We start from the raw sequence: 25695 nt of genomic DNA on the forward strand, positions 1-25695 counted from the left end.
TGTGAGAAATCTTGGAGTCATTTTTGATCAGGATATGTCATTCAAAGCGCATATTAAACAAATATGTAGGACTGCTTTTTTGCATTTACGCAATATCTCTAAAATCAGAAAGGTCTTGTCTCAGAGTGATGCTGAAAAACTAATTCATGCATTTATTTCCTCTAGGCTGGACTATTGTAATTCATTATTATCAGGTTGTCCTAAAAGTTCCCTGAAAAGCCTTCAGTTAATTCAAAATGCTGCAGCTAGAGTACTGACGGGGACTAGAAGGAGAGAGCATATCTCACCCATATTGGCTTCTCTTCATTGGCTTCCTGTTAATTCTAGAATAGAATTTAAAATTCTTCTTCTTACTTATAAGGTTTTGAATAATCAGGTCCCATCTTATCTTAGGGATCTCATAGTACCATATCACCCCAATAGAGTGCTTCGCTCTCAGACTGCAGGCTTACTTGTAGTTCCTAGGGTTTGTAAGAGTAGAATGGGAGGCAGAGCCTTCAGCTTTCAGGCTCCTCTCCTGTGGAACCAGCTCCCAATTCAGATCAGGGAGACAGATACCCTCTCTACTTTTAAGATTAGGCTTAAAACTTTCCTTTTTGCTAAAGCTTATAGTTAGGGCTGGATCAGGTGACCCTGCTATAGACGTAGACTGCTGGGGGGTTCCCATGATGCACTGTTTCTTTCTCTTTTTGCTCTGTATGCACCACTCTGCATTTAATCATTAGTGATCGATCTCTGCTCCCCTCCACAGCATGTCTTTATCCTGGTTCTCTCCCTCAGCCCCAACCAGTCCCAGCAGAAGACTGCCCCTCCCTGAGCCTGGTTCTGCTGGAGGTTTCTTCCTGTTAAAAGGGAGCTTTTCCTTCCCACTGTCGCCAAGTGCTTGCTCACAGGGGGTCGTTTTGACCGTTGGGGTTTTTCTGTAATTATTGTATGGCCTTGCCTTACAATATAAAGCACCTTGGGGCAACTGTTTGTTGTGATTTGGCGCTATATAAATAAAATTGATTTGATTTGATTTGATTTGAATTATGCATGAATTAAGACCACGTTATTTACTTAAAACGTTAGACATGATTTTTTCTTTTCTTTTTTGCTTTAATCAATATAAAAATACCATAATTGTCTGAAGTACACCAGATCCCATGATGCAATGGGGCAGTGTTCTCTTCACAATGGTTGGTTTTATTAATTAAAATTAGTCTTCAGCCGAGTCAAGCCTGTGCATTAATCTGCTTGTACTGGTACTTTACTAACCAGTAAAATTGCCTGTAAAGTCCTTTGAGATTGATGTTTGACTGCAGATGAAAGACGACTCAGGAAATGAAAACTCGGTGTTTGTCCTCTGATGACTTTGGAATCTGCTAAAAAAGAAAAATCAATACGTTGTGTTCTTTTTCTCACATTTAACTCATCCACACAGAACTTATGAAGAGAGCTCGCAACCACAAAATGTTGCCAGCAGCTCCAGCTTCCTTCTCTTATATGTTTTTCCTCATTTTTTTTGCGCTGGAGGAATTCCAGATCCTCACAGCAGCCAGCGCCTCCTTAAGTGCTTTCAGCTTTGCAGGTCTGTTAATCTGGACTGCTCCCAAAAGGAGGCAAAGCCGGCCACGAGGGACGGTCTTGGTTCTGGTTCTGCTGGCTCTGAAAGTCCCCCTTTAAGGGAAGTGATGGTCTAGTAGTGGTTAAGCATTGGGTTTGAGACCACAGGATCCTTGGTTCAAACTCCTGTCTGGCTGGAAAATCACTAAGGGCAAGGTCCCTTATAAGTTACACCAAAGTATAAGTTGCACCTTTTTTCTGTATTATCAGCTCTTTAACTGGGATTTTTTTTCCTGCTGCTATTGTGTACTCTTTATTTTTGGCATTTATTCTTTTATTATTAGAGTTGATTTTGTATGATGTTTTGATGTTTTGATTCCTGGGAATGTCTGATATATAAATAATTAGTATTGTTATTATATGCATAAAGGATGTGTGATTTATTTATTTATTTTTGGTATATGTCACACCAGATCGGAGCAGCGGCTCTACTCCGAGCTCCCCACAGATGACCGAGCTTCTCGCTTTATCTCTAAGGGAGACACCAGCCACCCTCCTGAGGAAGCCCATTTTGGCCGCTTGTACCTGCGATCTTTTGGTCATGACCATAGGTGAGAGTAGGAACGGAGATTATTTGGTTTGGTTTGTGAAAGAGGCCTATTGTTTGATCAGTCATCCTTTGATCTGTACGAGAATGTTAACGTCTAAACTTTGCATAGGAAGTGATGAAAGCGTTCCTGCGTTGACATGTTGCGCACAGAACTGATAAGTTGCCAGAGGAGTGCTTAGGCAACCCAGTTGGCCTTGTAAGGAGAAAAATAGAGTTAACCTCAAATGTACTTACGCTGTGTGCTTTAGATCATGCGCTCTTGATTGTAAAGATAGGGCCCACCCAGGCCTGTTCAAAGATGTCAGTCTGTCAACCCCACGGAAGTCTTCAGTTTAGGTCTCATGAACATCAGATCACTGTCCTCGAAATCCCTGTTGATTAATGATCTAATTATAGATCATCACTTGGACATGACTGGGTTATGTGAAACCTGGCTGAATCCCACAGCTGTTCTTCCTTTGAATGAGGCCTGCCCACCGGCTTATACATTTAGTCACATGTCTCGTGCTGCGTAGCAAAGCAGAGGTGTTGCTTTCATTTATAAATCTAGGTTTAGCTTATTGACTGTTGGGCGTCACAAATATAATTCGTTTGAGCATCTGATTCTCTGCTCTGCCCATGATGCTACATATTGTCAGGGTCAGAAGTATGGAAATCAGTCATGTTATTTTGTCACTGTATACAGTAGGGCCAAAAAGTATTTAGTCAGTCCCTGATTATATACACTTCAACTATGAGAGACAAAATGAGGAAAAAAAAATCCAGGAAATCACAATGTAGGGTTTTTAAAGAATTTATTTGTAAATTATGGTGGAAAATAAGTATTTGGTCACCCACAAACAAGCAAGATTTCTGGCTCTCACAGACCTGTAACTTCTTCTTTAAGAAGCTCTTCTGTCCTCCACCTGTTACCTGTATTAATGGCACCTGTTTGAACTTATCTGTATAAAAGACACCTGTCCACAGCCTCAAACAGTCAGACTCCAAACTCAACCATGGCCAAGACCAAAGAGCTGTCGAAGGACACCAGGAAGAACATTGTAGACCTGCACCAGGCTGGGAAGAGTGAATCTACAACAGTCAAGCAGGTTGGTGTGAATAAATCAACTGTGGGAGCAATTGTAAGAAAATGGAAGACATACAAGACCATTGATAATCTCCCTCGATCTGGGGCTCCGCACAAGATCTCATCCCGTGAGGTCAAAATGATCATGAGAACGGTGAACAAAAATCCCAGAACTACACGGAGGGACCTGATTAATGACCTGCAGAGAGCTGGGACCAAAGTAACAAAGGCTACACACTACGCGTGTCCCCCTGCTTAAGCCAGTACGTGTCCAGGCACGTCTGAAGTTTGCCAGAGAGCATATGGATGATCCAGAAGAGGACTGAGAGAATATCATGTGTTCAGATGAAACCAAAATAGAACATTTTGGTAAAAACTCAACTCGTCATGTTTGGAGGAAGAAGAATGCTGAGTTGCATTCCAAGAACACCATATCTACTGTGAAGCATGGGGGGGGGGACATCATGCTTTGGGGCTGTTTTTCTGCAAAGGCGACAGGACGACTGATCCGTGTTAAGGGAAAAATGAACGTGGCCATGTATCGTGAGATTTTAAGCCAAAACCTCCTTCCATCAGTGAGAGCATTGAAGATGCAACGTGGCTGGGTCTTCCAGCATGACAATGATCCCAAACACACCGCTCGGGCAACAAAGGAGTGGCTCCGTAAAAAGCATTTCAAGGCCCTGGAGTGGCTGAGCCAGTCTCCAGACCTCAGCCCCATAGAAAATTTGTTGAGGGAGTTGAAAGTCCATGTTGCCCAGCGACAGCCCCAAAACATCACTGCTCTAGAGGAGATCTGCATGGAGGAATGGACCAAAATACCAGCTACAGTGTGTGAAGACTTACAGGAAATGTTTGACCTCTGTCATTGCCAACAAAGATTATGTTACAAAACATTGAGATGAACTTTTGTTGTTGACCAAATACTTATTTTCCACCATAATTTACAATTATTTAAAAATCCTACAATGTGATTTCCTGGATTTTTTTTTTTCTCATTTTGTCTCTCATAGTTGAAGTGTACCTATGATGAAAATTACAGATTCTCTCATCTTTCTAAGTAGGAGAACATGCACAATCAGGGACTGACTAAATACTTTTTGGCCCCACTATATAGGCCTCCCAGCCCATATTCTGAGTTCTTGGATGAATTTGTTGCATTCATCTCTAGCCTGTCAGCTAGTGCGGACAACATTTTGATTATTGGTGACTTTAACGTTCATATAAATAAGCCTTCTGATCCCCTCTGCAAATCATTTATGGAACATGTGGATGCATTAGGATTCAATGTACATTAGTGGAAATACCCTGGACTTGGTTCTCATACGTGGCTTTGATGTCACGAACATGGACATCTTGCCTCTTACCTCAGTGGTCTCTGACCACTCATTTATTCGGTTTACATTTATGTTGTCGCGTTTAGTGGAGTGAAAGCCTTGTCTACTACTGTGGCGATTAAACCCTCAACTATGACTGAACTCGAAGCTAGACTGCCTGAAATTTTGGCTTCAGGTTTGGAGAATTTTCAGTCAGTGGACAGTCTTGCAGATGGCTTGAATTCAGTGCTCAAGGCTACACTGGATAAGATTGCACCTCCTCTTTTAAGGCCACGCCTTCCCAAGGCACAGTCACCTTGGTTCAGTGGTTACTTGCGTGACCTTAAGCACAAGGCTAGAGGTTTGGAACAGAAATGGCGTAGTTCCAAATTAGAGGTGTTCCACCTTGCGTGGTGTGATGCTATTTTAGACTATAATCATGCACTACTGGCTACAAAGTGGACCTATTACTCTGATTTGATCAATAAAAATAAGCATAACTCAAAGTTTTTGTTTGAAACTGTAGCATTTCTCATTTATGGACAACCACCTGTTATTCACTCTCCCTTTTCAGAACAGGACTTCTTGGACTATTTCGAGAAGAACCTTGGTCCAACCACCACATACTGCTATGGAGGTGGATGCTCCCACTGAGGTGTTACACAGATTTACAGATTTTGATGGTATCTCGCTAGGTGCACTGACGAAGCTTGTGATGTCTACAAAAAGCACAACCTGTTTATTTGATCCTATACCAACAAAACTGTTTAAGGACCTGTGGCCCACTCTTGGGCCGACTGTGCTGGAAATTATTAATCTCTCACTAACTTCCAGATCTGTTCCTAAATGTTTCAAGTCGTGCTGTGATTAAATCATTACTTAAGAAATCTAATCTTGACTCTAGTGCATTGAAATACTATAGGCTGATATCAAATTTATCATTTTGTTCTAAAATCCTGGAAAAGTGGTTTCGTGACAGCTTGTGGACTATCTTACTGAAAATAATCTCTTTGAGCCACTGCAGTCTGCTTTTAGAAAATATGATTCCAAAGAGACGGCTCTCACTAAAGTGGTGAATGATCTTCTGCTTGCAGTGGATTCGGACACCACTACAGTCTTGGTGCTGTTGGATCTCAGTGCTGCGTTTGATACCGTGGATCATCATATTTTACTCGATAGGCCGGAGAATCATTTTGGGATTACTGGAACTGCACTTGCATGGTTGACGTCATACCTGACCAGTCGTTCTTACTGTGTTGTGCAATGGCACTTCCTCTGATCTTAGGGACATGAAGTAGTTTGGGGTTCTGCAGGGATCCTGGTTTTCCACTTTATGTAGCACCCCTTGGGAATATACTGTGGCATTTTGGAATTGCCTGTCACTGCTATGCTGATGACACCCAATTGCCGTTACATTGTTTCTACATCACACTGTGCAACGACCGTGCACATGGTTGTTGCTGTTGGACCAAGCTGACCTTGTCATCGTGCACTTTCTCAGCCAGCAGGAGCTCAGCGAATATAACATGAATCCAAAATCTCACCTTCTGAAGAATTTGTGCACTCGAGCTCAAAAGGCTGCAGCCTCCAGCACCACTAATCAGGTATCGAGCCCCATCAGGTCCACAGGACTTTACTGTGGAAATAAACACTTCACTCATCCGCTGTAAGTCCTCTCCCTCATTTCCTGCTCCTGTCAATCACACTGTCAACCACAAACCCAGCTGCCTGCAATCATCTCATTACTCTCTGTATACGTAGTGTGTAGCCGTAGCCACAACAGTAGCACTCTGTCTGACTGACTATCGTGTGCTTTGTTGTTTTTTTTTGTCTGCAGTGAAACGGAGCCCTTCTTCTTATCTGGCTTTTAGATTTGGAGCCTGTGAATCTGCTGGTGGCCAGAGCCGAACCCGAGTGACAGAGGTCACATGTGTTTGTGTACAAAATAATTGGAAACCAGGTGAGCAGATTTTTACCAAACTTGGCAGGAACAGGAATATTCTTGCTGTGAAGATGTCCAGATGACTACGTTTTGGAGCAGATTTGTCAAAGTGAAGGTCATGAAAAATATTGTCTCTCTGTCTCAGTCGTGCTAAAGAGAAGATGTAAAGGTGGTATCAGAAAACACACCTTCCAACATGTTACCACAACCAGTAGGGCCGAAGAGATGATGCTATTTTATGATGTTTGCATGAGATCAAATGAAACTTTCATGTGTTTTAGTGGTGACATTCCAGACTGTTAGTCCTTGGCCTTTGTGATCGAGAGACACCAGGAACGAGCTCCAGGAGTCACTGGATAAAAGTGATGTTTATCTTTGCAGGAGAACAAAGATCCAAGTCTGGCAGTCAAACAAGTGACCTATGTGACGACTGGTCTGTGGTGCCAGGTCTGTTTGGGGATCTTTGGGTACCACTGGAATGACTTTGACCCAATCCCAATACTCTCTAGGGTCATTACTACGACGGTTTGACCATGTAGCCCAGTTCTCTGTGCCTGACCCATTCAATTTCAATTTATTTTCATTTATATAGGACCAAATCACAACAAAGTTGCCTCAAGGTGCTTCACACAGTAAGGTCTAACCTCACCAACCCCTACAGCAAGAACACAGGTAACAGTGGTAAGAAAAAATGATGATTTGAGGAAGAAACCTCAAGCAGACCAGACTCGGGCCACGATACAGACAAAATTAACAAAACGAATATACAGGAAATGTTGCCGGTGCACAGGAGAGGAGGGTTTCAGAAACAGACACCACACCCATCTCTGGATGGAGCCGCACCTCAAACGGAGAAAAAAAAAACAAAATCAGGCATCAGAAAGACAAATACAGTGTAATTTGTCAGCATTAAACAACAACAACAACAAAAAAAAAAAACAGAAGAAATACTAAGGTGATCACTGGCCACTAGCCCTAAGCTTCAATAAAAAAAAACAGAATTTAGATAAAGTTGAGGCCGTGGCATGCTCCGTTTACTAACAAAATGAATTTAAAAGAGTAAAAAGCATAGTAACATAGGATGCCATTATGCTAGCCATACGAAAGGTTAGTGTGTCATAAGTCTGGACTTGAAAATCTCTACACAATCTGACTTTTATTGATGCAGGGAGATCATTCCACAGAACAGGGGCACGATAAGAGAAAGCTCTCTGACCCGCAGACTTCTTATTCACCTTAGGGACACAAAGTAGTCCTACACCCTGAGAATGCAAAGCCTGGGCCGGTACGTAAGGTTTAATTAGGTCAGCTAGGTATGGAGGTGCCAATCCATGAACAATTTTATAGACTAGTAGCAGAACCTTAACATCTGATCTCACTGGGACAGGAAGCCAGTGAAGAGACGCTAAAATGGGTGTAATGTGGTCAAATGTTTTACTTCTTGTCAAAAGTCTGGCTGCAGCATTTTGAACCAATTGGAGAGCCCTAATGCTGGAGTGCAGTAAACCAGAAAATAGAACATTGCAGTAGTCCAATCTAGAAGAGACAAACGTATGAATCAGGGTCTCAGCATCAGCCATAGACAGGATGGGACGAATCTTCACTATATTTCACAGGTGGAAGAAAGCAGTCCTAGTAATATTTCTAATGTGGAGGTCAAAGGACAACACAGGATCAAAAATTATCCCAGGGTTCCTCACTTTGTCAGTGTGATGTATGACACACGACATGACATCACAACACTGAGACATCATTCAGAGTCTCAGTGTTGAAGACCCATGTGACTGGAGTCAACCATGGGCATGTCCATGTTTCACCTGTCTGCAGCACACAGATGATTATTTCCAAGAGGTGGGGATGGACTGTTTGTCTGTCTGGGTGTTTGCCACCCAGAAACCAAGGTGGTTGTGGTGAGGCGCACCACTGGCACGTGCTGTCAGACCAGACCTGTCCTGTCACACCACTGCATGGAATCACACAGACTTCAGCATCACTTCAGAGTTCACTACAGGTGTCTTTGTCCGCAAATAGGATCCAGTGCAGGACTCTCTGGACATACTGGACGCCTGTCTGTGTGTCTGCTCTGGACTCAGCCCTCTCGTGTAGGTGTCATAGTCCAGTTTGGAAGCACACGCCGGTGCTGCGCTTACACACATCCACAACACCACAGAACTGCCTTGGGTCCTGGATGGCAACCACCCAGGCAGATAACTGGTCCTTCCCCACATCTGTAAAATAAGCATCTGTCTGCTGCTACAAGGTGAACTGTGGGCATCCCTTTGGCCTTCTCCAGTTACTGGAGTCCTCAACACTCAGGCACCTGGGTCCTGGATCATGACCAGAGAAACAGGCCACATGACCAAAATGATTTAGCTTACACCCCGTCACAATGCAGGTGATCCTCCTCCTCATCCTAGTCTCCCTGAGTAACTGCTCATTTGACACAAAGTCATTCCAGCAGGACCCAAAGATCCTCTGAAGAGACTTTGTAGCAAAGATGCCCTCAGGTCACTGGTTAGAGTCCAAGTCTCACAAGAGTCAACAATAAAGAAATGGAAATGTTCGACCGGTGGGTTGGATTATACTCAGAACTTGGGGGGGGGGGGGGGTTGGGGGCAAGCTCCAACTCCAAAAAGTGCAATACAACAGCCATTCAAGTCCCAATTCCAAGTCAGAAACTTGGGCAGATCCTTGAAGATTGAGGTTGCCAATCTGACGTCACAGCAGCGTGAGCGGTGAACAGAATAAACTTTCCGTTAACTTGTTTATATATCATGTTGGATTTCAGGTGTTTTGCCATAAATGTATCAGTGGGGTTCTGACTAGAGTTTGGATCTTGGTGTTGCTGTCATGGTGGCAGAGGATCACAAACTCCCGACAATCCCCCTCCCAAGATGGAAAACAAAAAATCACAGAAAGGAGCTGAGGGTTCTTTCCCCGAGTAGATTCGCTGGAATCCATTTAGATTCTGATGTTCAAGTCCAGAAATAAGAAAATGCAGACAGACGACCAGCAGTACACACCATTAAGTCCTTAAAATTCAATTCCGTTTAAAAATACATTTTCTAACAGCTAAACAATGAGGCGGAAACTGACAAAAATTCATAATGTAAAATGAATAATGATGAAAAGCTCAGGCCACAGAAAACGACATTGTAAGAAGTTGATCACAGCTTTCACGAGCCTGTAGATATGACAATGAAACACTTCACATAACTGTGAGTTAAAGTCACGTCGGAAAATCCAATTTCCTCCTAAATGCTAAATCTTATTGAATACGAGGAGTGAAGTGGACTGTTAATAATTCATTCATTCTTATATAATTTATAAACCCAATGTTCATAAATCTCTACCAGGAGGATGAAATAAGAAAGTTTGCTGTAAGTAGACATCGATAAAATAATCTCTGCGTGTGTCTGCACAGAGTGAAGATGGATCACTAAGAATCTTCAAATGTTGAGTTATGTTCTTGTTTCATGAATATTTATTGGTACCAGTCAACCCGGATGCACAGATGAAAAACAGGAGGCAGCAAATGTCAGCACCAGACCAAACGGGAAGGTGGTTTGAGGTGATTCCAGGAGGCCAGACCTGGAAACTCGGAGCGGGAAAGTGGAGCGAGTGTCCAGCTGCTGTCAGGCTGGTGTCGTGACTGGAAAGTTGGAAAATTGATGGCAGTTGTAATGCTGCATTCAGGATCAGTGGCTTCATTTGTCCCCAGGGGGCCAGGGGGTCACAGCAGTAACGCCAAATAAAACGGCACATATTTGGAAAAAAACCTCATCAGAAACATGAAATGCTCGTTAAGGAAGATTTTAAAAACTCAATATTTAGATGCATCAGAGTGAGACTTTCCATTTACAGCGTCAGTCAATGTGTCATTTAAAAATAAAATAAAGTGGTTTTACTTGTTGTTTTTGGCAGACAGGAGTCTGACGTGAACCAGGAGAAAAAAAAGACCTGAAGGACGTGTGATCTGTCAAACAGGATGAAGTGGATTTTTTCGTTCTAAAGCTCAGACTTTGAGTTCTTAAATCACATTTTGTCTGTTTGAAATTCAGAAGCAAACAAGAAAAAAAAGGAGAAAAAAAATGTCTGATTCAATAACAGGACATTCCAGGTTACCTACGGAATGTCTTAGCATGGAATTAGACAGAACAAGCAGACATGCTGCTGTTAGTGAGTCCAGGACGTTAATCAGCGCGTTAGGACATCTGGAGGTCTCTCTGAAGAGTCCTTTGATACTTTTGGAGTTACTTTATCTGTGTTCGACTGCAGGAGAAATGCAGTTTTTCTTCTCAGATCAGATCTTTGGAGACGGTTTGTCAACACTGCTAGTTGCACATTATCAGATTGGATTTGTTTGTGGAGACACCCCGGTACGTGTCTGTCCGTGTTGCCGTGGTTATGGTGTGGACATCTTAAAGTGGGCTGCTGATACACTTTGTCTGGCTTTTTGTTAGTCGGGTCACGTCCAGTCTGGGAGCGTCTCCTGGTGCAGTACGTCGCTTCATCATCACACTGTGGAGCGTCCTTGTGTCCTGGATGGCAACCATGCAGACAGACAGCCATCAATATCCTTGCATTTAGTCTTTAAATTCTTTACCTTTCTGTAACACGGCTGATGAAGCCCACTTCTCTCCATGCCGTATTTCCTCACAAACTGCTTCATTCTTGTAGGTTCCTTCCAGCTTTGCCAACACTGAAGCCCCCCCAAAGTGCTAGCAGACGTTTTATGTCCACTTTTGTCTGTGGACTCTTGTTTTCATCCTCTGGGCACCTCTTCTCTGTCTTTGGCGCTCTAGCAGCATGATTTCTATCATTGCTGTGTCGACCTCCAAAACCCAAAACGTGACTCTGCTACAAACCATTAATGAAAATTTCTGCAAACCGTGAATATCTGCAGACCACTAATACTTTTGCTGCAAACCGTGAATAAAATATCCCACAAAACATGAATGCACGTCTCGCAAAATGGAAGTTGCAAAACGTGAATATCGTTCATGATATATATTTTCTTTCCATTTAAGTAGTTTACAGATTTCAGTTTACGGATTAATTACTTTAGGAAATCTTGATCACAGACCCTACCTCCACAAACGAGCCCTGTCTTGCCTTGCCTTCAAAAGGTCAACCATTATCCCAGTGCCAAAGAAGTCACCAGTGTCTTGTCTTAATGACTACCGACCAGTGGCCCTAACTTCAGTTTTAATGAAGTGTTTTGAGTGCTTGGTGTTGAACTATATTAAAGACCAGATTCCGGTGGCCGTTGACCCACTTCAGTTTGCTTATAGACAAAACAGCAGTGTGGAGGACGCCATTGCCTTTGCCCTGAACTCTGTATATAAGCATTTGGACAAAAGGCAGTCTCATGCAAGAATGTTCTTTCTGGACTATAGCTCAGCCTTCAGTTCCTTGGTTCCAGCAAGACTCATTGTAAAACTGAGAAATCTTGGCCTTTGTGATGCCATGTGCAAATGGATTTTGAACCTTTTGTCTGGCAGGCCTCAAAGGGTTAAGGTTAATGACTCTGTCTCTGATGAACTTATTGTAAACACTGGCTCTCCACAAGGATGCATACTAAGCCCATTGCTGTATACCTTGTACACCTATGACTGTGTTGCTTCTAATCCCAACAATCTGATTATTAAGTATGCAGATGACACAACTATAATCGGTCTCATTCATGCCAATGATGACTCGCACTATAGATCAGAGGTGTAAAAAATAGTTCTGTGGAGCGAACAAAACAACTTGAAATTGAATACCTCAAAAACGTGTGAGCTTGTTGTTGATTTTGGACACAGCTCTCATAAGCTTATCCGTATCAATAATGTTGAGGTGCAAAGGGTAGAAAACTGCAAATTTTTGGGTGTGACTCTTTCAAATAATTTAAGCTGGAACTCAAACACTATTGCTATTGCTAAAAAATCCCATCAGCGTTTGTTCTTTTTACGCAAGTTGAAGGCTTTCACCCCAAACAAACAAATTCTGACAAACTTTTGGGTGATTCTTTAACTACGGGCACTATTGGCCTTGTAAATGTAATTTCCACCACACCATTGCCTTACAATATAAAGCGCCTTGGGTCAACTGTTTGTTGTGATTTGGCGCTATATACATGTGCTCTGATGTCACTGTTTATCTCCATAGAAACTACAGTTGTATGACATTGAATACCCCAATTATGTTTTGATTATTTTACTGATATTTTATTCAGAGATATTTTAAAACATTAGAAAAAACGTTTCTTTACCATTCATTTTTATCATTGAAGATCAAAAGTCTGGGTGTGGGACAAGCACAAAACGGCAATATTTGCATCTAATGATGCTGAAAAAAGGTGAAAAAGTCATCATAGACTACTAGAACAAATTTCTTAACACACTTTCATTGTAAAGATAACTATAAAAGTGTGAAATTTCCCCTTTTTTCTGTTTTTCATACAATATGATCAAAGGACATAATAAGTGCCCGTAGTCTAAGAATCACCCTTTTATCGCTGTGCTATTGAGAGTGTCCTCACAGGAGCCATCACAGTGTGGTTTGGTAACGCCACAAACAAAGAAAAACGAGCACTGCACAAAGTTGTCCGCTCGGCCAGCAGGACTGCAGGTGTGGAGCTGCCTGATCTGGAGGACATTTATAAAGAAAGACTTCTTTCTCTGGCATTATAGATCATTAATGACCCATCTCATCATCCGACCAGTGACTTTTTTGACCTGCTTCCCTCTGGCAGAAGGTATTGTGCCATTAAAAGCACAACATCCCGCCATAGCAGGAGTTTTTTTTCCCACAGGCTGTGAAAATTTAAAACAATGCACTACAGTAAAGCACTTTGCACGGGCACTTAAGTTTTTGATATTTTAAACTACTATTTATTGACTTTGAATACCTTCTTTTGAGATTTTTATGTGGCTTGGGGGTTTTAATCATGCTGTACATGTTGAATGAATGGTTTGTGTTTGTGTGTTTGATGTGCACTGACATCTGCTCGCAATTCTTTTAATTCCAATGTGGTTTTTCTACTGCAAATGGCAATAAACTGAAACTGAACTGAAAGTGTCTGTCTGAGTGGGCTCTCGCTCTTGTTGTCAAGCGCCGACCCCACTGGGTGTGACCTGCTCTGGGGACAGTGGCGGGTGGGGAGTCTGTCTGGGGCGGTCCACATGTCAAATGGTGTCCCTTCAGGCAAACTCGAGGGGGACAGGAACCTCCCATGGAGCAGAAGGGCAACAGCTCGCTTGATCTTGATTTTCAGTATGAATACAGACCGTGAAAGCGGGGCCTGACCATCCTTCTGAATTTTGGGTTTGAAGCAGGAGGTGTCAGAAAAGTTACCACAGGGAGAACCGGCTTGTGGCAGCCAAACGTTCACAATGACGTCACTTTGGATCCTTCGATGTCGACTGTTCCTGTCGTCATTAAGCAGAATTCACCAAACGTTGGATTGTTCACCACCTTGACACGTGCACGAATTTGGTTCCTGCACTGCCGCGCAATTCGTCGTGCTGATCCTTCCCACTTTGTCCTGCTTGACACCACATTATATAAAATAATCATTTTGTACCTGGTGATGCATTTGATCTCAGAACATGGCTGATGAAACCATCTCTCATCAATTCCCAGAATCAAAGAGAAATTATCTGCATTTACAGGTTGTCTTGTGTGCGTTGTGTGGTGGAGAACACATTTGGAATCTTGTCTCATAGGTAATTATTTATAATATATTGTTTGGATTATATGGATTAATAAAACCTTCTCATGAGTTAGATAATGTAACTGTAAAGTTATGTTTATTATAGATGTATCACTTGGTCATAATCTCAGTCTCAAGTTCAGATGCGCTGCGCGCAATGACAATGCCACACAGTGTTTTCAAATAGGTTGCGCAATGTTAACAACTAGTTCACGAAATTAATACGTGCCAGAAGTTTTGAACATTTAAAAATTTTCGTTGCGCACTGACACGCAGCCGCACACAATTTACGCAGCATGAAGCCCCGTGGTGCAATGAAAGTGATAAGTCATAATCCCACAGATGGTCGCTTCACACCGTTGGCTCCTCAGTCAAGCCCATACACCACATGGTGATTAAATTCACACTTATGGTTAGGGTTACATTTTGCGAGACCCACGTTCACGTTTCGCTTTCAAACCCAACCAAATCCCAAAGGAATGCAATAAAGGATCAATAAAACAGCTCCATCAAGGTTCACTCAATATGGACCTTGGATAACTGCCTCAACAGGGCTCATGGTCTCATCACTGCTTTTTGCAGATGATGTGGTCCTGTTTGCTTCATCTGCCTGTGACCTCCAACACTCACTGGATCAGTTCACAGCCGAGTGTGAAGCAGTTGGGATGAGGATCAGCACCTCTAAATCTGAGCCCATGGTTCTCAGCAGGAAACTGATGGATTGTCTACTGTGGGTAGGGAATGAGGTCTTGCCCCAAGTGAAGGAGTTCAGGTACCTCGGGGTCTTGTTCATGAGTGAGGGGATGATGAAGCATGAGATTGGCTGGAGAATCGGTGCAGCAGGAGCAGTGTTGCATTCGCTCTACTGTACTGTTGTGATAAAAGGGGAGCTGAGCCAAAAGACGAAGCTCTCAGTCTACTGGTCATTCTACATTCCTGCTCTCACCTATGGTCATGAGCACTTGGCGACAGTGGGAAGGAAAAACTCCCTTTTAACAGGAAGAAACCTCCAGCAGAACCAGGCTCAGAGAGGGGCAGTCTTCTGCTGGGACTGGTTGGGGCTGAGTGAGAGAATCAGGAAAAAGACATGCTGTGGAGGGGAGCAGAGATCAATCACTAATGATTAAATGCAGAGTGGTGCATACAGAGCAAAAAGAGAAAGAAACAGTGCATCATGGGAACCTCCCAGCAGTCTACGTCTATAGCAGCATAACTAAGGGATGGTTCAGGGTCACCTGATCCAGCCCTAACTATAAGCTTTAGCAAAAAGGAATGTTTTAAGCCTAATCTTAAAAGTAGAGAGGGTGTCCGTCTCCCTGAACTGAATTGGGAGCTGGTTCCACAGGAGAGGAGCCTGAAAGCTGAAGGCTCTGCCTCCCATTCTACTCTTACAAACCCTAGGAACTACAAGTAAGCCTGCAGGCTGAGAGCAAAGCGCTCTATTGGGGTGATATGGTACTATGAGGTCCCTAAGATAAGATGGGACCTGATTAATCAAAACCTTATAAGTAAGAAGAAGAATTTTAAATTCTATTCTAGAATTAACAGGAAGCCAATGAAGAGAGGCCAATATGGGTGAGATATACTCTCTCCTTCTAGTCCCCGTCAGTACTCTAGCTGCAGCATTTTGAATTAACTGAAGGCTTTTTAGTGAACTTTTAGGACAACCTGATAATAATGAATTACAATAGTCCAGCCTAGAGGAAATAAATGCATCAATTACTTTTTCAGCATCACTCTGAGACAAGACCTTTCTAATTTTAGAGATATTGCGTAAATGCAAAAAAGTAGTCCTACATATTTGTTTAATATGCGCATTGAATGACATATCCTGATCCAAAATGACTCCAAGATTTCTCACAGTATTACTAGAGGTCAGGGTAATGCCATCCAGAGTAAGGATCTGGTTAGACACCATGTTTCTAAGATTTGTGGGGCCAAGTACAATAACTTCAGTTTTATCTGAGTTTAAAAGCAGGAAATTAGAGGTCATCCATGTCTTTATGTCTGTAAGACAATCCTGCAGTTTAGCTAATTAGTGTGTGTCCTCTGGCTTCATGGATAGATAAAGCTGGGTATCATCTGCGTAACAATGAAAATTTAAGCAATGCTGTCTAATAATACTGCCTAAGGGAAGCATGTATAAAGTGAATAAAATTGGTCCTAGCACAGAACCTTGTGGAACTCCATAATTAACCTTAGTCTGTGAAGAAGATTCCCCATTTACATGAACAAATTCTAATCTATTAGATAAATATGATTCAAACCACCGCAGTGCAGTGCCTTTAATACCTATGGCATGCTCTAATCTCTGTAATAAAATTTTATGGTCAACAGTATCAAAAGCAGCACTGAGGTTTAACAGAACAAGCACAGAGATGAGTCCACTGTCTGAGGCCATAAGAAGATCATTTGTAACCTTCACTAATGCTGTTTCTGTACTATGATGAATTCTCAACCCTGACTGAAACTCTTCAAATAGACCATTCCTCTGCAGATGATCAGTTAGCTGTTTTACAACTACCCTTTCAAGAATTTTTGAGAGAAAAGGAAGGTTGGAGATTGGCCTATAATTAGCTAAGATAGCTGGGTCAAGTGATGGCTTTTTAAGTAATGGTTTAATTACTGCCACCTTAAAAGCCTGTGGTACATAGCCAACTAATAAAGACAGATTGATCATATTTAAGATCGAAGCATTAATTAATGGTAGGGCTTCCTTGGGCAGCCTGGTAGGAATGGGGTCTAATAGACATGTTGATGGTTTGGAGAAAGTAACTAATGAAAATAACTCAGACAGAACAATCGGAGAGAAAGAGTCTAACCAAATACCGGCATCACTGAAAGCAGCCAAAGAGAACAATATGTCTTTGGGATGGTTATGAGTAATTTTTTCTCTAATAGTTAAAATTTTATTAGCAAAGAACGTCATGAAGTCATTACTAGTTAAAGTTAAAGGAATACTCGGCTCAATAGAGCTCTGACTCTTTGTCAGCCTGGCTACAGTGCTGAAAAGAAACCTGGGGTTGTTCTTATTTTCTTCAATTAGTGATGAGTAGTAAGATGTCCTAGCTTTACGGAGGGCTTTTTTATAGAGCAACAGACTCTTTTTCCAGGCTAAGTGAAGATCTTCTAAATTAGTGAGACGCCATTTCCTCTCCAACTTACGGGTTATCTGCTTTAAGCTGCGAGTTTGTGAGTTATACCACGGAGTCAGGCACTTCTGATTTAAGGCTCTCTTTTTCAGAGGAGCTACAGCATCCAAAGTTGTCCTCAATGAGGATATAAAACTATTGATGAGATAATCTATCTCACTCACAGAGTTTAGGTAGCTACTCTGCCCTGTGTTGGTATATGGCATTAGAGAACATAAAGAAGGAATCATATCCTTAAACCTAGTTACAGTGCTTTCTGAAAGACTTCTACTGTAATGAAACTTATTCCCCACTGCTGGGTAGTCCATCAGAGTAAATGTAAATGTTATTAAGAAATGATCAGACAGAAGGGGGTTTTCAGGGAATACTGTTAAGTCTTCTATTTCCATACCATACGTCAGAACAAGATCTAAGATATGATTAAAGTGGTGGGTGGACTCATTTACTTTTTGAGCAAAGCCAATTGAGTCTAATAATAGATTAAATGCAGTGTTGAGGCTGTCATTCTCAGCATCTGTGTGGATGTTAAAATCGCCCACTATAATTATCTTATCTGAGCTAAGCACTAAGTCAGACAAAAGGTCTGAAAATTCACAGAGAAACTCACAGTAACGACCAGGTGGACGATAGATAACAACAAATAAAACTGGTTTTTGGGACTTCCAATTTGGATGGACAAGACTAAGAGTCAAGCTTTCAAATGAATTAAAGCTCTGTCTGGGTTTTTGATTAATTAATAAGCTGGAATGGAAGATTGCTGCTAATCCTCCGCCTCGGCCCGTGCTACGAGCATTCTGACAGTTAGTGTGACTCAGGGGTGTTGACTCATTTAAACTAACATATTCATCCTGCTGTAACCAGGTTTCTGTAAGGCAGAATAAATCAATATGTTGATCAATTATTATATCATTTACTAACAGGGACTTAGAAGAGAGAGACCTAATGTTTAATAGACCACATTTAACTGTTTTAGTCTGTGGTGCAGTTGAAGGTGCTATATTATTTTTTCTTTTTGAATTTTTATGCTTAAATAGATTTTTACTGGTTGTTGGTGGTCTGGGAGCAGGCACCGTCTCTACGGGGATGGGGTAATGAGGGGAATTGAATTGAAGTATTACACAGGGGTCAAAATTTAAAAATGCTCCAATCATATTGAAAGGCATTCCATATTATTTGTCTGATCATAAAGATTCCAAAAAGGTATAGTTTGGACTATCTGTGAATGAATGTCCTGGAGTTATGGGGTAAAAACAGCAAGAACACTGAGAAAGGTCAATTTCAGTTTGTACAGGGGTCAAAAGTTAAAGTTGCTCCAATTTTGGTAAAAAGTGGTGCAATTTACTGGTTGAGCTAATAGGATTAATAAATGGAATAGTTTTGACTGTGTTGCATGCTTGGTTTGCAAAGTAAAGGTTAAACAATATGCTACCCTGTAACATGATAACTAAGCATGATACACGATGCAAACTATTCCTTTTTAAAACCGTATTCACCAAACTAATAATTTGCATCACTTTTTACCAAAATTGGAGCAACTTTAACTTTTGACCCCTGTACAAATTGAAACTGACCTTTGTCACTGTTCTTGCTGTTTTTACCTCATAACTCCAGACCATTCATTCACAGATAGTCCAAACTATACATTTTTGGAATCTTTATGATCAGACAAATAATATGGAATACTTTCAATATGATTGGAGCATTTTTACATTTTGACCCCTGTGTAATACTTCAATTGACCCCTTCTTGGCCGCCTATTGAAAGTTCACGTGGGTACCCGGCATTTTTAAAAGAGTAATGTCTAAGGAGTATGTGTGCCAAATTTGGTGCTTGCATCACGATTTGAAGGATCCCTCAGTAAATATTCACTTATCTGCTACACTACATCAAACTTCTGTATATTCAATTTTATGTTGACTTGTTTTATGTATATCGCTATTTGCTGTGATTTGGCGCATTATAAGCTAATTAAAATTAAATTAAAATCTCAACTCAAGAACCATAAAACTCTCAAAATTTAAATTTTTACAGATTAATACTGGGAGATTAAGCTCTGTGTCCCAAAAATGATGCATTTCTAATGTTTACAAAAGCTTTTTTACTGAATCTTGCGTTTCACAACATGTGTTTATTATAGTGATTATTGATTGCTCTTCAGTACTTAAAGGAACATCTTTCAAATTCTTGTGTTGGTTTTTCCCTTTTGTGAACATTTGCTCATGTCGGTAAGCTGAAGGTAAATGTGGTCCTACCTCACAAACTGCTGTTCTGTGCGCGCAGAGAGGCCGTGAGCATGAAACTCTCCGTGCAGTGCTGACTGCTGGCTGACAGCGACCTGTGGGATGAGCGCCCCCTCCTCTTGAAGTAGTTTCCAGCTGACCAGGACCGCTTGTGCTTCCTCAGGTACTCCTTGTAGTTCTTGGTGAGGAGCGTGTAGAGGAAGGGGTTGATGCAGCTGTTGGAGTACGTCAGGCACGTCGTCAGGTAGTTAATGTTGCGCTTGGCTTTGTTGGACAGCAACAGCAAGGGATGGAACTGACCCAGCAGCTGCCAGATCCAGAAGGGCAGGAAGCAAGCCCAGAAAAGAAGTACAATGGTGAAGATCAGGTACAGCACCTTCGGAGCAGGTAGACCACACACACACACACACACACACGTTTAGTTAGTAACAATGAAGAAACCTTATTTCAACGAACACATAGATCAAAGTTCAATCATTTCAATGAGTTATAGTCGTCAAAGAATTGAGTTGACCCTGTTCCAATTAAAGATGGTCTTATTTAAGGGTGGACTGTAGAGTATCGTATTTTCTGTCACTGTTTTTTTTTTTTACTAGTTTGAGAGGTCCTGCAGCATAAACTCTTCAATACCAAAAAAATCGTGTTTGTTATTAGTAATAATTATAACTCTTTATGTTGAGTTTTATCACAAATACGCACTAAACAAAAGAAATAAATAAAAATAGGAGCCAGCTGAGGTGACTCGGGCATCTTTTCCAGATGCCCCCTGGACGCCTCGCTGGACAGGTGTTCCGGGCACGTCCCATCTGGAGGAGGTCTCGGGGAAGACCCAGGACACGCTGGAGGGACTACGTCTCTCGGCTGGCTTGGGAACACCTCGGGATTCCCCCGGGAGGAGCTGGGGGAGGTTTGTGTGGATTGGGAGGTCTGGGCAGCTTTGCTTGAGCTTCTGCAAGTAACAGAGCATGCTGTGGTGTGCACATGTGCTACACTGAGCACTTGTTAGCAGCTAATCCAGAGGAGAAAATGTTCATTGAAAATTGTAGGTCTTTAACATGACACTTTGGAACCTTTAAGGGTCTTTCTCTCTTTTTTAAACCATTATTAAGCATAGAAACAACAAATAACCTGTTCTCTGTCTTCTTGCTAATACTGGAAAGTCAGCCACAGTTGATGTGGTTAGAATTAAAGTCTTTCATAACCATTACGGCAACTTTTTCAAACTCTTGTTTAAACACAACCAGCTGTGACAGAGGATCTTTGAAGTGCAGAGGACATTCTACAACATTCAGTTTGTGCACCGTCTGTGACCACTGCATCAGGTGCTGTGTGCCCATAACAATACATTCATATGTGTTTGCTGCACACAGCGTAATGCAGCATGCAGCTCTGCACCAGCAGCTGCAACCTGAGCACAAAATCCATACATTAGGTCCAAGAGTGGTTTGGGGAAACAGTGATAGATTTATCCCTTCAAGAATATGTCTAATTTCACCAAGTATCAGCTTTGCCAAATGATGTTGCAGTGTTCTGCAGCAAATATTATCCGAGGTTCAACATTTTTGTTGTGTGCAATTGTTTCTTTAATGTGTTGGACCACTTATATTCTATTTTTTATTTATTTATTTTTTTAATGATGCTGCTCTTAACACAGTGCTGCCATCATTAGACATAACAGTCTGTGGTACTTTGGACACCAAAAATAACCCACTCTCATCCACAAAACGTCAATTTATGAAGCAGTATCAGGCTGTGCATTGTCAGGTACCAATGGCAGATGTACCCACGTGTGCAGGTCTGTGAGACGCTCCACAAACACACAGACATGATGGATTAGAGAAAAGGGAATCTGCAGCATTTCAGCCATATAACAAATTCAGCATCTTGAATTGACACATCGCTCTGACACAATGTTTCAGTGAAACTATGATGCACTTTGCACCGTACCGTTATATTCTTTATGCAGTAAATCCTTTGCCAGTGCTGCGGGTGCCTGCCGGCCCCTACGTGCAGGTGTGAACGCCGCAGTGCCAAGAGACCTCGTCCAGTAACGTCATCTTCAAGGCTGCTGTCCCCGTTTCAAAGGGTAAAAGTGACTCTTGCTTCACGTGTTCAGCACACAAATGAATCTATTGTTATGAGAATGTAAACACAAATCTGCCCCTCCCTAAAAACATTAAAATCTCAGATGGTGGTGCTATACTGTATAACTACATGTGGCAAAATGCAACACTTTCAAATGAAAATATATTGAAAAGACAAAAGAAATAAGGAGTTTGTTTGTGCAGTTTTAATGGCTTTCATGTATAAATTATTGATGCCATTTGGGATCCAAGTTGATTTGGATTTTGTGAAATATAAATTACTAAGGGGCAGCACGGTGGATTAGTGGTTACCACTGTTGCCTCACAGCAAGAAGGTCGTGGGTTCAATTCCCATGGCCTTTCTGTGTGGAGTTTGCATGTTCTCCCTGTGTTTGTGTGGGTTTCCTCCGGGTGCTCCGGTTTCCTCCCACATCCAAAGACATGCAGGTTAGGTGGAGTGGAATCTTTAAATTGTCAGTAGGTGTGTGTGGGTGTGTTTGTTTGTCTGTTTGTGGCCCTGCGACAGACTGGCGTCCTGTCCTGGGTGTACCCCGCCTCGCACTCTAGGACTGCTGGGATAGGCTCCAGCCCCCCGCGACCCTTAATTGGACTAAGCGGTAGAAGATGAATGAATGAATGAATGAATGAATAAATAACTAGCAGTGTATCGGGGCATCAGTCCCAAGGTGTGACATTATGTAGACATTTGTCATGTACACCAAGCCCTGACCTCTGTCCTTCAAAAATGAAGCCTACCCAGAAATGGAAGAAAAAAAAAAAAAAAACTCCAGCAGTAACTTGAGTAGCTGCTTGAAACTGGCTCCAAAAAGGGAATGAATTGCTATGGAAGCCCATGTTAAAATGTTGTACCAACCTTTTGATTGGGAAGTTTGTTGGACTGCTTGAAGGTCTTCGTCTGTGAAACCCAGTAAGTGCGTGCGAGCTGGATGTAGAGATAGCCAATGATCAGGCCTGGAGCCACGATGCTTGTGCAAAACAGGAAGCTGATGTAAACCTTGTAGGAGAGCGGCGACAATGTGGAATGGCACATGGACTTTTTGCCCACGAGCATTAGCTGGATGCTGACGATCATCGGCAGCGTCAGGATGAGAGAAGCGGCCCACACCAGCAGGGCGATGGCCTTCCGGTAACTTTTAGACCGCTTGACGGTGTCGAGCGGCTTGAGCACAGCAAAATATCGCTCCGTGCTCATGACTGTCAGTGTGAAGATGCTAGCATGCATGGTCAGGAAGTCCATGCTGATGAGAATCCGACACCCTGCATCGCCAAAGTACCATCCCTTCAGGAAGTGTGTGCAGACGACGAAGGGGATGGTGAGGAGATACAGCAGGTCTGCCAGAGCCAGGCTGATGATGTAGATGTACATTGAGGCGGCGGTTTTCATGGAATGGCACATGACCACCAGAGTGTAGATGTTCCCTGAGACTCCGATGAGGCACATGATGGACAGGATGGTGCCGATGGTAAATGTGGCGGCTGTGTCATCGGGCGAGATCACAGGCGGGTCGGTGGCATTGGGCCTTTCAGTCAGGACTCCTCCTACCAGCTCCGTGGACACCGTGGTCATCTCTGGAAGGATGAGAGGAGAAATATTAAATGATCTCCAGCTTTGGTTCTCGAACATTTAATAGTGAAAGAACATCTAAGAAAATTTAGTGGTGTGTTTTATTTTCCAGAAATTAGCTGCTAACTGCTATTTATGGTTTACGTCGTACATTCGACTAACGTCAGGTTGCATCAAAATGATTCAAGTTTTATCATTTGAATCATTTTGAAGTTCCTTTCACGGTACCATGAAAGTTTAATCATTTTGCTGCATTCACTCCATCAGAGTTAAACGTCGCGTGCGTATATTCACTCCATCAGAGTTAAACGTCGCGTGCGTATATTCACTCCATCAGAGTTAAACGTCGCGTGCGTATATTCACTCCATCAGAGTTAAACATCGCGTGCGTATATTCACTCCATCAGAGTTAAACATCGCGTGCGTATATTCACTCCATCAGAGTTAAACGTCGCGTGAGTATATTCACTCCATCAGAGTTAAACGTCGCGTGCGTATATTCACTCCATCAGAGTTAAACGTCGCGTGCGTATATTCACTCCATCAGAGTTAAACGTCGCGTGAGTATATTCACTCCATCAGAGTTAAACGTCGCGTGAGTATATTCACTCCATCAGAGTTAAACGTAGCGTGCGTATATTCACTCCATCAGAGTTAAACGTCGCGTGCGTATATTCACTCCATCAGAGTTAAACGTCGCGTGAGTATATTCACTCCATCAGAGTTAAACGTAGCGTGCGTATATTCACTCCATCAGAGTTAAACGTCGCGTGAGTATATTCACTCCATCAGAGTTAAACGTCGCGTGCGTATATTCACTCCATCAGAGTTAAACGTCGCGTGAGTATATTCACTCCATCAGAGTTAAACGTAGCGTGCGTATATTCACTCCATCAGAGTTAAACGTCGCGTGCGTATATTCACTCCATCAGAGTTAAACGTCATGTGAGTATATTCACTCCATCAGAGTTAAACGTAGCGTGCGTATATTCACTCCATCAGAGTTAAACGTTGCGTGCGTATATTCACTCCATCAGAGTTAAACATCGTTGTGCACAGTGCAAGTTTTGCAGTTTGTATCAGCAGTTATCCAGCTTCCTGATGAAGTGGTACAGAGGAGGATTTTATTAGAACGATGCAAACCTAGATTTAACGTTGTGGTGAAAGAAAGCCCTTCTGGGTCCTGAGATGGGTTCCATAAGGAAAAGGTGTGTATTTTTCTGTCCCCAGTAACTTTCAAGGTTGCGGACTAATTGTGACAATAATGAGGTAAGCCCCCAGCTGAACCCACATGCCAAGTTTCCAGCAGATCAGCTCAGTGACCACTGAGAGTTAGTCTGGAAACCTCCACATGACAAACAGATGCACAGATGCAAGCAATTACTAGAAGATATTTCTAAAGTTTTGGCCTTAAATCTGACTGTGCATTTCTGCAGTGCAAAATTCTTTGAGGAATCATCAAAGGTCAGAAAGACTAAACGTGATGTCTTAATCCAGATTTTAAATGTGAGACCAGATCCTGATGGAGGTAAAGCAGATGACTCTGATGTCATATGAATGTTTGATTTAGGACCCCGGATTAAACAAACCAAAAACAGCAACATAGTAATTAATGGAACCTTTAGCTGCTCTAATTCCAATTCCAGTGTCAGTATTCTGAGCTTTTTGCTCGTCCAGCAGTTAATAAGATTTTAGTGGCAGCTCGTAGATCTCTGTGCACGCTGATAAGAAGGCTGACGTCTCTCTGTGCGCGCCAGCAGAGGTCTTACCTCTGGTTCAAAACTCAGATGCAGTTCCATCAGCCATGCTGTCACTCTCAAACTTGACACTTACTGCAAATATTTCACACTCCTATCAGATTCTGTGGAGCGTCTGTGAAGTGCAAGATACAAAAAAGGTGCAAGTCCCGAGAGAATAAATGAGTCATCCACAGAAAAAGACAAAAAAAAAAAAAAGCCACTGGTGGTGTTTCTCCGTTAAATACCGGGCAGATTAAAAAGTTCCCTTCACAGTTCCCTTTGTGCTCAGAGCAGCCATGTGGAGCCCAAACGCCAGATGGCAGCCGTGACATCAACCACAGGTCTACAGGAGGATGAAGGAGGACAAAAGATCAGCAATGAAAAGGTGACAAGAAAACACAATCACATCTTCCTGCTGCTGCTGCAGTTCCACCTCAAGTGTGTGTGTGAGAGGTGAGAGAGACAGGAGCGTGCAGCTGGTGAGGCACAGAGAGAGAGAGAGAGAGAGAGAGACGGGAGCGTGCAGCTGGTGAGGCACAGAGAGAGAGAGAGAGAGAGAGAGAGAGAGAGAGAGAGAGAGAGAGAGAGAGAGAGAGAGAGAGAGACGGGAGCGTGCAGCTGGTGAGGCACAGAGAGAGAGAGAGAGAGAGAGAGAGAGAGAGAGGGGAGAGAGAGAGAGAGAGAGAGAGAGAGACGGGAGCGTGCAGCTGGTGAGGC

The 25695-nt window shown here is 42.4% G+C and overlaps 1 protein-coding gene across 1 annotated transcript in view; it reads right to left on the reverse strand.

Moving 5' to 3' along the window:
- Positions 1-25163, reverse strand: part of LOC117531443 (urotensin-2 receptor) — a 99197-nt gene extending 74034 nt beyond the window's left edge. The window contains exons 1-3 of the mRNA XM_034194551.1: positions 25009-25163; positions 22529-23244; positions 19583-19946 (exon numbers count right to left, since the gene is read on the reverse strand). Of these exons, the coding sequence (XP_034050442.1) occupies positions 19584-19946; positions 22529-23242 (1077 nt within the window). The 5' untranslated portion in view covers positions 23243-23244; positions 25009-25163 and the 3' untranslated portion in view covers position 19583. The remainder of the gene's footprint in view (positions 1-19582; positions 19947-22528; positions 23245-25008) is intronic.
- Positions 25164-25695: the final 532 nt, after the last annotated feature.

This window comes from Thalassophryne amazonica, chromosome 18 (genome assembly GCF_902500255.1).
Source record: "Thalassophryne amazonica chromosome 18, fThaAma1.1, whole genome shotgun sequence".
In the NCBI taxonomy this organism is placed as follows: Eukaryota; Metazoa; Chordata; class Actinopteri; order Batrachoidiformes; family Batrachoididae; genus Thalassophryne; species Thalassophryne amazonica.